General features: G+C 52.9%; 1 protein-coding gene across 1 annotated transcript in view; it reads left to right on the forward strand.

The window, feature by feature from the left end:
• Positions 1–12,081, forward strand: part of PLXND1 (plexin D1) — an 86,914-nt gene that overhangs the window by 19,825 nt on the left and 55,008 nt on the right. The window contains exons 2-8 of the mRNA XM_064453383.1: positions 1,627–1,803; positions 4,700–4,831; positions 6,580–6,680; positions 7,358–7,487; positions 8,747–8,921; positions 10,410–10,518; positions 11,503–11,605. Coding sequence (XP_064309453.1) covers positions 1,627–1,803; positions 4,700–4,831; positions 6,580–6,680; positions 7,358–7,487; positions 8,747–8,921; positions 10,410–10,518; positions 11,503–11,605 — 927 coding nt within the window. The remainder of the gene's footprint in view (positions 1–1,626; positions 1,804–4,699; positions 4,832–6,579; positions 6,681–7,357; positions 7,488–8,746; positions 8,922–10,409; positions 10,519–11,502; positions 11,606–12,081) is intronic.

Below are 12,081 nucleotides of genomic sequence, written 5' to 3' on the forward strand. Positions count from 1 at the left end.
GATACCGGCCTCGTGCTCCCCGGTCCCCAGCCCTTGTGTGGGGGCGGCTCGTCCGCCAGGGCCAGCCGTGGCCCTGCTGCTCCGCCGCGGTTCCCGCTGGAGCCGGCGCCTGCTCGAGCTGCAGCGCCTGCTGTCCTGAATTTAACTTTTCTGTAACAAAGGCAGCTCCTGCTCCCCCAGAGCTTCGAGGAACAGCTTGAAAGCAGAAGCCAGAGGCAAATGATTAACATCTTGTGGTCCTGGGCACAGGGCACAGCTGTACTTGTTCCTCGGGGCACGGTGATCGGCTGCGGGTTGAGGCTGGACAGGGTCGGTGGTTCCAGTGTTTCTGGGCAGTTTTGCAGTCACTGCTCTTCCCTCCGTGTCCTGCAGCACGGTGCCTCCTCCCACGCAGCAGCCTCTCCATCCTGTCCCGCCCCAGTGGGAGAACAGTGGAAACTTTGCTGTTGACTGCGGTAGCAGCAAGATCAGAGCCAGGATTTACAGTACTGAGAGTCTCCAGCAAGCTTTTTAATTCCCCCTCCCCTGGCTCTGTTCTCACTCACTTCCTCACTTGCAGGGAAATAATATTTTGAGCTCTTTTATTGGAGAAACTTCTTGCTTCACCTTTTGTTTGGGAGGGAAGGAGCCAGAGGTGGCTGCTGGGCTTGCAGCCGCCCCAGCTAAGCATGGCTCTGCTCACTCCCTAGCGCCGATCCCTAGTGCTGACCAACAGGATGGGGGACCCGTCGCAGCGCTGGGGCGGCGTGTGGGGCGGGGGACCTGTCGTGGCATGCGGGGAGGGGGATCTGTCAACAGTGCTTGGGGCGGCGTGTGGGGCGGGGGGCCCATCGTGGCGTGCGGGGAGGGGGATCCATCGCAGCGCTGGGGTGGCGTGCGGGGAGGGGGATCCATTGCAGCCCTGGGGTGGCGTGCAGGGAGGGGGACCCATCGCAGCCCTGGGGCAGCGTGCGGGGAGGGGGATCCATGGCAGTGCTGGGGTGGTGTGCGGGAGGGGGACCCGTCTCAGAGCTGGAGCAAGGTGCAGGACCAGTCCTCTGTGGGCACAGAAACTGCTTCTGCAAGGGCAGGCAGCTGCTGAGCAGTTCTTCTCTTCAGTGGGCCGAGAAACCTCACCTGCGGCGCTGCCCCTGCCAGCGAGGGGCTTCCAGTGCTGTGCTGGAGAAGAAATCCCTGACTGCTTCAGTGGGAGAGGGGGCAAGGAGCCCCTCGTCCCCTTTTACTGTTGCACCTGACTTCTGTGTCGAGGTGAAGGTCCTGCTACAGTAAATGGGCCTGGGGCTGGAGGACGCCTTCCTGGGGTGACCTGCACCTGGTGGCTCTGGCAGCGATCCCAGTGCTGCCCTGATCCTGCCCGCAGCATGGGCAAGGGCAGAGCTCCTCCGGCAGCTCATCTCCAGCAAAGCCTGGTCTGCACTCGGCTCTAGGGTAGAGCTGGCAAGCAGAAAGCAGGCTCTGTTACAGGTCTTTGCTCCCATATTAACCAGTTACATTTTCCTGTTCCGTGACTTGTTAGCGAGTTTTCCCTGGGCACACAGGTTTGTCCACACTGAGCCCGAGGCGGTGACGGTGGGGGGGACCCGCTGGTGTTTGCTGCAGCCCGCTGACATTCATGTCTCTCCGCAGCTGCAGCCGGAGCAGCTGGACTGTGGGGCAGCGCACCTTCAGCACCCGCTGGCCATCGTGAACCCCGTCACAGCGACCCCCGTGTTCACCTACAGCGGCCTGACCGCGGTGGCGGTGGCCAGTGTCAATAACTACACCGTTGTGTTCCTGGGCACTGCCAGCGGAGGACTCCTGAAGGCAAGTGGAGCCTGGCAGCACCAACATGGGGGAGGCAGGGCTGGGGAGGACAGGGAGGGCGGCGGGGTTCCCCTTCCAGCACCTCTGGTTCACACAGAGGATGGTGTCTGTTGTCAAGTTTGTGTGAGCACCTGCTTTTGCTTGGCAATGAAGAAATAATTGGAAGCTGCTGTAATCTGTAGAGTGATGTATGCTGCCTAGTGACTGGTGGCTGTTAATTACTGTTCAAGGCTGCCATGCGAGCAGGATGTTCTTGATGAACCCTATGCTGGAAATGTTATTGTGCAGCATTTAATTGTTAACAGCTCTTCTAATAAACTCTCCCTCCGAGCTGATGGCTTTTGAAGGCTCCATGTAGACAGGGGAATCACCGAGAGATGCTTGGTCTCAGCTGAGTCCAAGGCAGGTGTGAACCCACGCATCTGATGGAGTGTCTGTTTTAAATAATGTGCCAAAGGCAATGCAGGGCAATGCAATACCCTGGCTCCAGAGCCAAGATGCAAGTACAAAGTTTCAGTAACTTTCGTGCTTGAAGTTTGCCAAAGAAAGTTTTGAATCCATCCAGCCACAACAGTTTGGTGTACTCTGAGCATTGAAAGTCCACAGAGGAGAGGGGGGAAAAAGCCCTGAAGCGAAGACATGGCTGATACCTGCTTTGTCTCAGCCTGGGGTGAGTTGTGCATGATGTGGAATATTGGATCAAAATGCTTGGAGAGAAGAAAACTGATCCAATCTCTTCCCTTGCGCCCAAGCGCTCCTGGCAGAAGTGTGGGAATGATCACAAAGAAACTCGCTGCTTTGATTTTTGCCTGCAGGGGCAGGTAATTCACCAGGGTGGGAGGAAGCTGGCACCCCAGCCAGGTGCACTGGGCTGGAGAGGCACATGCCACACGCAGCGCAGCTCCTGTTCACACAGTATTAACAGCTCTGCTTCCATTATCATCTCGGAGAAAGCAGCCTTATCTGCTGAGCCTCCATTAGGGAGAGGCTCCTGGCTACCCTTTGCTGGGATAATTTGCTCAGATAGCTCTAATCTAATTCTACAACACAGCTGCATAACCAGAAGCCCTTTTACCTTCGGGGCTCCTTGTTATTTGGCATGGGATACAAGATACTTTGCGTGAGTTATCATTCAGATTTGCTGCCTGAGAAAAGACAGCAAAGGGGCAGAAATAGTGCTCAACCAGCTCCTGCCAGCAGCAATTATGGCTGCCAGGGGTACGTATGGGGAATTAATCAGATAGGCTGCAGGCGGGCATTGCGTGAGGGCCATTATCAGTGCCACGTTCAGCACCCATTAAAGGAAAAAACAGCCCTTGGGAAAGCGGTGGCCAGGGCAAGGTGTGCCAGGCTGCGGTGCCCTCAAAGGAGACGGCGGAGTGGGAAGGGTCTGTTCTGGTGAGCCCCCACGTGTCCAGGTCTGGAAGGCTGTAGATGAAGAGCTGTGGTGGGGTTACCCAGAACTTCGGCCCACTCTGCTCTCGCCAGTGCCAGTGCAGCACATGTCCCCCAGCATGCCCCGGCCCTGCTCCAGCGAGAGGACTGGTGGTCTCTGCCCCTCTGCACCACTGCAGTGGCTCTCGCCCAGGGCCCGCGGCTTGCGGGGATCACGTGCAGTGAAACCGTAGGGTAAAGGAGCCCAGGAGGCAGAGGGACCTAGGGACAGGCACCTAGAAACAGCCAAGCATACAGCAAATATCAGCAAGAAGGGAGAGGACGGTTGCAAAGCTGAAGTGCAGGGTGTCAGGACATCTTGCGTGATCCCAGGCAAATCATTTAGCTTCTGGATAGCCAGCTTTTAAAATGGGGATAATGATAGCTCCGTTCTTTTTCTGCATAGTAGCTTGCAGCACTTGCACAGGGTTCTTAGCAGAGGGAAGCCCTCTGCTTTGAGCTTGTGCTATCTTACTAGGGCATGTCGGTGCTGCTCTAGTGTAAGAATTAATTAATCCTGTGTTAATTAATTAATCCAGACTTTAGAGAGCAGAGGCATGCTTGGTCCTTGCAATTATTGCCTTCCCTTGCTGGTAAAGAGGTAGGATTTTTCCTCACTTCGTTTCTGTTTTAAGCTGAAAAGTGACTGTCACGCAAAATTGTGTAGCCCTATTGTTATTTCCTCTCAGCAATGCCACATTTAATTTGTGAAGTTTTTGAGTCAAATGCCAAGACATTCTGTGATCTAAAAGGCAGGCTGATGCTCTGCATCCTCTTCCATCACTGCCAGCGCTTCAGCTGGTGATTCATGAGGCAAGGTAGGAGTCAGCTCTCTTGCGGCAGCTGCCATGGTCTTCTGGAGTTAGCAGGGATAAAAGCTTCTTTTTGCTGGGAATGACAGCACTGATTTTTCAAATACGCAGAGAGCGGGGGATGCCATGTTGTACAGCCCCGTTGCTGATTTCCACTGTTTTTCATTAAGCTCTGGAAATGCAACGTTCGTTGTAACAGAAATGCACATATGTGTGTAATGAGGGCTGAAGGCTGGTGCCGCTTACATTAGGGTGAAGTGCGAGTAACACCACTGTGTCCCACTGGAAACAGCCATACGGTCGAGCTGTGCGGCGGGTAGAGCCTTAGACTACAAGTTTTGCAGGCGGCGTCTCAAACAGCGGGCTTTAAACCAAGGGCTGTGAGGGCTGTTCATCACTGGGCACTGCTCCTGGCCGTGGCCTGGGCTTTCTGGACCGCTTAGTGCCTTCTCTGTAGCACAAACCTGGCTTTTCAGTAAAGCTCTGTGGGTGCAGTTGGCGAAGCGAGCGAGTGAGCAGAGAGATTTATGGCGCTTGTAAATGTGGAACACCATTAGTTACCACTTTGATTCTTGTTTATAACTGAGGAAGAATAATCGTCTCCCCGTAGTATTTGAAAAATGATCTCAAGTGTTTTCTTCTTGCTGCAGATTAATCTGGACAGTACCATGAAGGTTATTAGCAGGCGATCCATTTCGGTGGCTTATGGAGAGCCTGTCCACCCCATCATGCAGTTCGACCCTTCTGATTCCACCTACCTCTATCTGATGACCTCCTACCAGGTGAGTCCTTTAGTCTTCAGCAAAATAGCTCTTTGAGCATCACGCATTTGATTTAGCGTTCGGCACTAAACTGGGAGCAGGCAAGGACAAGGAGATTTGGTTTAACATTGATGGGCAGAGCCAAGAAGTTCAGAGCTTTGGCTGGGGTGTCAAAGGGCTTTCCGGGGGGGTGCCTGTGCCTGTCCATTCTTCTGCATGGGGTGGGGGCGGGTCACGCCAAGCAGACCAGCTTGTCAGGCTTCCTCGTCTTTGTGGTGGCAAGGTAAAAAGAAGAGTGACAGATATCAAAACCGATCCTGCTTCTTGGGGTGCAGAAGTAAGTAGAGGATGTTCCCGTATAGAAACCTGAAAATTATGATATGCAGTCTTTAAGGAGGCCTTTAGGAGATCCTTCAGACAAAAAGTCTGCCTGTCAGGAGTGGCCCTTGGGGGATGTTTCTGCTCAGCCTGGCTGGCAGAAGGGCTGCATGGGAGGAGGGCTCTCTGGAGACTGGGAACACCACAGCAGGTAGAAACAGAGAGTCTCAACTCCGTCAAGTGAGCAGAGGAGGAAGACAAGAGCTGAGTGCTCCAGGCGCTGGTGGTTTGTCCTGAATTACATTTTAATCTGTCAAAACAGATGCACAACCACAACTGTTATATGTTGCATTTGTATTTTCCAAGCCCTAATTCCCTGCAGATCGGTCATTATCATCTCACAGAACACTCCCGGGATGCCTCTTTAGCTGATGTTTCAGACTGCCTCATCTCAGCTCCCAGGCTGGGCTGTGCACCTTATTTGGGCTTGATCAAACACCCAGTGCAGCACTTGTGATGCTCCCCTCTGTCTCTTTTCCAATAAACCAGATGAGTTAATTTTTCTTTGGTGGAATTAGCATCCTGGGAAGCTCCCAAAGAGCTCGATGGGGTTAGGGGGTTGCTGAGCACTGCAGGGCTGGAGAGCAGCAAAATGCTGTGGGTAATGCCGGGATCAGGCCAAGGAGCCCACGGTCTGAGGTGCACTCGCCTGGTGGGAGCTCAGGGCTCTCAGCACCTCATGTTGTCAGGCCCCACTGTACCAAACAACTCGGTTTTCCTTCCCAAATGTTTGGAAATCAAGGGAGGAAAAAGCAGAAACCAACACATGCTTTCCCTCCAACTGCTCCTGCTGAGCAAGTCCCCAGAGGTACTTTGATTTCTTTACAGATTAAGGTTTCCAGAGTAGTTTTGCTTTCTGGTCATTTTGTAAATAGCCGGATAGTGTTCAGCTCTGTCTAGAAAGGCACTTTCTGCAGGTCTGAGTGAGAGCTTTCCACAGGGAGGAACAAGGTGTGAAACCATCTCCATCTGATGCATCAGAAAGGTGTGGTGTCGCTCTCCGTAGCCTGACCATCACACTTCTGTTCCCGAGAGGTGGCTGAAAAGGGGCGACTACGCCGGCGGCAGCAAGCCCCGTCCCTTGGGCGTCCTTACCTGCCCTGGGGCACGCGGCTCTGGGCTGCGACGGGCTCTGCTGGGGACACTGGCCGCGCAGTGGGCAGCTGCCTGTGCCGGTCCCCGTGTGGGCTGGTTGTACACAGAGCACCCACCTCTGAGCGGTGTGGGTTGGAGGATGGTGGTGCCAGGGTCTGCTCCTTGTCTGTTCTGTAAGGCTTGGTCCTGGTGTCTTGTCGCTAGCTCCACGTGGCTGTGCAGGGGCATCCCGGTTGGGTTGAGTGTTTCTGTGCTGTTGTAAACCATTTGGAAGCAGTTGTGCTGTTGCCGTGCAGATGACGCGGGTGAAGGTGGCTGCCTGCAACCAGTACTTGACGTGCACGGAGTGCCTGGCTGCCGCTGATGCCTACTGCGGGTGGTGCACGATGGAGACGAGGTAGGACTGGTTGTGTCCTAATGCGCTTTGGTATGTCCTTTGTCCATCAAGCCCAGCCAAGAATTTCTGGTGCCTTTTATATTTCCACACAGTCACACTACCATTAGTCTTTGTCTGTTCCTTGTGAAATACATGCTTTTAAAAACAATTGCATCTGGTCTCAAATGGTTGGGATGCTCTTCAGAGCCAAGATTTAACTGTGGCTGCATTGTTATGCTGCAGTCAGCTGCCAGCGCAAAGAATATCTTGCAGGCATCCAACCATGGGACTGAGAGAGCCAACACCCTGTTAAAGAGCATCTTTTGCCCTTGCAATTATTATTTATGTGTAGGAGACAATCAATACTCAAAAAGGGATCTACAAAATTAGACTCCACGATTACAAATTGAAGAAGTTGGACAAAATGTCACCTTCTCCTCTTTGTTTCTGAGTTCAGCCTGCCTGCTCTCGCTTACCTTGAATCCTGATGCTCTGTTGGTGCTAGTGGGAGCAGGCGTTCTTATCGTGGCAGCCAGACACTTTAAATATAGCAGCAAAGCTTTAGGCTTAGCTGCATGGATGGAGGAAAAAGGTGTAGGTACGGGATTTTCTTAGGATCTTCCCTCACAAAGCAGTGAACATTTTAATCACCTATTTTAAAAATAATCAACCACAAATTGTTCCCCTGTTTGTGGCAGGTGTTCTCTGCAGCACGAGTGCACAAACTTCACAGGGGCCAACTTCTGGGCGAGTGCAAGCGAAGGAGTGCAGCAGTGCCCTTCCATGACCATCTTGGAGCCCGAGATTAATATCGACAAAGAGAACCCGGTGCGTTTGATGTGAATACCAAATTAATCATGTGCAGCATCCCGTAGAGTTGTTACCTGCTCTCAGGGCTGATAAATATCTGTGCTCCTCTAGTGTAGCAGCACGGCTCTGCGCGGCTCGGCTATGGGTCGTGGGGATGCTGAGCTCTGTTGTGTGCTACCGAGTCAGGCCAGGGTTCTCAAAACCACCTGGAGGTGACCTCCTGGGCCAGCAGGACATCAGCTGCTGAGCCTGTTGGTGAACAGAACTTCTAAAGCTGCTAAACTAAACACACTGGCAAGGTTTGTAAAATTTCGAAATACAGAAGACCAGCTGCAGAAAGCTAAATCAGCGCTTTTTCTGGTTTCATATTGTTGCTATTTTTAATAATATTTTAATGATATTTTAAACGTTTTCATAAAAATATTTTTTCTTTAAAGACAGACCCTTTCCCAGTGGCAAAAATCTCTTTATGCCAAAGTTCTTGACCAGCCCTGACATGGGGAAATCACTCATAAAGAGGCAGCGGCTGGGGCAGAGCCCAGTCCAGAGCTGGAGAGAGATCCCGCGGGACTCTAGCACTGGTTTGGCTCCACTTCTGCCACCCAGGAGCTGTGGGCTGGGGGTCCCCGGGGAGCCACCCCGCTGACGGCAGGGGAAGCCAGCCAAGCACTTTGGCCACACGTTTTCCTGAGTCGCCCTCCTCAGAAGCATTCCCTTTCTGCAGCACTTCTCATCCCTTCCCCTCGGGGGCTGATGGCAAAAAGAAACCCCCGCAGCCAGCCCTCTCAGCCCTTGTGTGCCGGGGGGGACACGCTGGCTTGTGGCCGGCCCCCAGCAGCCCCCCCAGCAGGCTCCCACGAGACTACGGACTGGTGCAAGCTGGGAGGTTCAGGCACTCAGAAGCAGGGGTTAATATTTTCTGCTTGTGCAAGCAGCGTGGGTCGAGGACAGCCTGGGCAGCTGGGGAGGGCTCAGCCTTTGCGTCCTGCTTCCTCCGAGAGGTCTCCCAGGAAAGCCCTGGGCTGGGTTTTCATGCCGGCTGTAACACACCAGCTACAGTTGTTGGAGTTCGTGGTGACAGAGCTCTTACTACTGACGCAAGGCTTTGTATGCGGTTGGCTTTTAGAGTTAAAAGTGCATAAACTGAAAGAAAATGGCTATACATGAACTTGTTTTGGAGTCACTAGCCTACGAAAAGCTTGCAAAACATTGACAAATTCTAAACACAATTTTCTGTCATAACTACTGATTTATTTTTTTTTTTTGTCCAAATGTAGGCCCTGATCATACAAATAAATGGGACTATCCCGAACCTGAATGGAACAAATATTTCGTGTGACTATGGAAATAATATCCACACGGTAGCCAGAGTTGCTGGAGATTATGTAAACCAATTTATTTATTGCAGTTTACTTCCACGCGAGAAATATCCAGCATTTCCACATGACCAAGGTATGTAGAGGAAAACAAGCTCTGTTCATTCTAACCACTCTTGTGGACATAATTTTTCAGAGGCTTTTTTTCCTTTTCCAATTGTATGTGCAGATAATGCATACAGAGGGAAAAAAAGACCCAAGCTGCTTCTGTTTTATAGGGCATATGACTTTGAAGCGTGGGAGTTCCACCATCTTAACATGAATTGACAGTATTTCAAATCTATCAATTTTTCTTCTAAACATCAGAATTTAAAAGCCAGTTCATGTACTTATTTCATTAAGATTTATCTGGTTAGAGCTTCTGCTTTAGATTTAGTAAGTAGTAAAACAAAAATGTTTTAGCCCTGGGGAAATAATGTTGCTGCTTATATTGATATTTTCAATTGCTTTTGTTTAATTTCCCTCCCGAACGTGCGCTACCTTTCAGGCAAAGTTCTGGAAGAAGAGCAAGTGCGTACCTAAAGGCAGCTCAGAAACTCTTAATCTGTTTATCCATTTAAAGCCAGACTGAGGTCTTCTAGTGTCCCTCTGTCTTCGGATGGTGCCAGGCGGGATGCCCATCCCAAGGCTCCGTGGAGCTGCGTTCTGGAGGTGACAAGCACCTGCAGGTCTGGTTGAAGTCAACTGAGCCTTGACGGCCGAACTGGCCAGGTCTGATGCTGGCAGCCCCATCTTACAGCGTCTTCTGAGAAGTTTGAGGCTTCATTCCAGGCTTGAGTGCTTGTTAAATCTTCATCTTTCAAGCCTGGAGTGAATGCTCTATTGAAGATGGCTGACTTCAGTAGGAGAAGAATTAGCCAGTCCTTTTGAAAATCCCACTTTTCATAGGCAAGTTTATAAAGCTGCATTGTTTTTCTCCCTAGCTATCCAAAGAATGGGAGATCATTAACTGTTCATATTGTTGGTTATGGCAATGTCCAAGTGAATTTCTGGAATCCAATGCACTGATTTATTGTACATATTCTGAAAGAGGCATTGTCTGTTGTCCCTGGTGCTTATATGGCAAAATTGCAAAGGGAAAAAAAAAAGGCAATTTTGGGGGGAGGGGGAGTTAGTATAGCGTGTTAAGTGGCCAAAAAAGGGATTTCCACTCTTCTCTGCGGGTTTGTTGTCATGGGGAAAGTGAGCGGGGTCTTAAAACATGATAACTAACATGTTTTAATTACCACATTTTCAAAAAATATATCATTTAGCACCAACTGTAAGCGAAGACAATAATTAACTCTGCTAATTAACACTTGCACAACACGCTGGAATCTTCTGCTGAAAGTTGCAATGTTCTTTTCTGGTGAGGGTGGTGTAAAGCGTTGATTTAAGAGGGAAGAGCTGAAAGTCAGAGGGCAAAAGATGAATGGTCCTAACCCTGAAATGCAGCTCGGAGGAAGCCCTAGAGAAAACAAATCAGATTTAGCCCTTGTTTTCCCAAGGGTCTGTCTTGTCTTCTAAGCATGAGTGCGAGCGAGAGGCTCTTGCAACCCAATATTCTTTGGCTTGATTCTCTCAGACCACGTGGTCGTCGAAACTGCTCTCCAGGTCAACAGCAAAAACATTATACGGGCCAACTTCACCATCTATGATTGCAAAAGAACTGGGAACATTTACCCGAAGCGAGCGTAAGTGACCCCGGCGGTGCCGTGCCGGCCGCGTGGCGCCGAGGCGATGGGGGCAGATGGAGCGGTTTGAAGGCGGGAGGGTGCACGCACGCAGCCCCACGAGGGTCCCCCTGCGTGGGGATGGCGGGGGAGCGCAGCCTCCCTGCCGGCGGGCGGCGAGGGGCCTGGGCAGGAGTTGGCAGGGGCATAGCGGCTCCGCTGCCAGGGATTTACCAAGGAGGGTCCTCACAGCGTCTCGAGCCATCTGGACATGTTGGGTATTTTTAAAACGTGAATAATATTTTTATATCAAGCTTGTTCTGTTAACCCTTAGGCAGCAGAGCCGGTCTCCCCAGCAATCCCTGGGGGTTCTGTGGGGCGGTGAGGGAAGGGTGTGGGGAGGGGTGCGTTCCCTCTGCTCTCTCCCCGCTGCCAGCCCCATGTGGCAGCAGCCTCGTACCCCTCATCAGCACGGTGGGCTGGCGGGGGTGGGGTCTGGTGCCACCCACAGAAAGTCATCCATCTTTCAGGAGCGTAACAACGCAGCCTGACCATGGGGATCCCCACGTCCTGCCCGCCCGTGGTCCCACGCCCTGTGCAAACCGCGGGGGAGAGCCTTCGTTGGGCATGAGCCTGCCTGGCTCCGCGGGGAGAGGGGTGGGGAAAAGAGCATTTCAGGGGGAGAAGAACATGTTTTGCTAAGCAGGGGAGGAGCTGGAGCCAGTGGCTCCCAGTTTGCCGTGGCCCGGGGCCAGGCGGTGGCACCACAGGCGGTGACGCCATGGAGCTGCCTCTGAGTGTCACTGGGGATGATGGGCTCTGCCTGCGTCCCCTGCCAGCTCCCAGGGAGAGGAGGAGAGGGCAGCCCAGCGCCTGCCATAGATGGGTTTTTCTGGGCACCATTAAAGACTGACCACAACGTGTGAAGATCAATTGCACAGCTGAGGTGTGGCCCCCCTGGGCAGACTGAAATCCGCTTTTCTCACCGCACCTTTGCCATTCCAGATGCACCAGCTGCCTCTCGACCAGGTGGAAGTGTTACTGGTGCCCCTCCACCTACGCCTGCGTCTCCAACCACTCGCAGTGCAACGATGCGCTGCAGATGAAGGTAAGGCCCGTCAAACTTCGCTGCTTCGGGAGACCTTCCCACGTCTGTGCTGTTGCTGTGGGTTCCTTCTCCTGGGGACAGAGGCAGATGGCCTGGGTTTGGCGGCGCTGCCCCGGCGGGTGGGGGGCAGCTCTGAGGATGGCACTGCTCGGTATCACTGACCCGCCGCCTGGCCTCGGGGAGACGCCGCAGTTGGAAGTGCCATGGTACGCGTCTCGCTTCCGCAGCTGTAGCGGGTGGAGAGCTGGAGGGCTGCTCTGGAGAGCTGCCGCGTGCGTCTCCTGTTCGCAGCGCTCCCCGGCAGCGCGGGCGAGCCTGGGGCTGAGGCAGGGCTCCGGCCGTCTTGCCTTGAGGTCCCCGGGCTGAGCCTCGCTTTACTTAGCGAATGCGGGGTCTTCAGGCACCGGTGCTCAGCGTGGTCTCAGCTGCTCCTCCTGGCAGGCTCTGAGTCGCGTGGTGGGCACTCGCTGGCCACA

The sequence above is a fragment of the Phalacrocorax carbo genome, chromosome 6 (assembly GCF_963921805.1).
Source record: "Phalacrocorax carbo chromosome 6, bPhaCar2.1, whole genome shotgun sequence".
NCBI classification, from domain to species: Eukaryota; Metazoa; Chordata; class Aves; order Suliformes; family Phalacrocoracidae; genus Phalacrocorax; species Phalacrocorax carbo.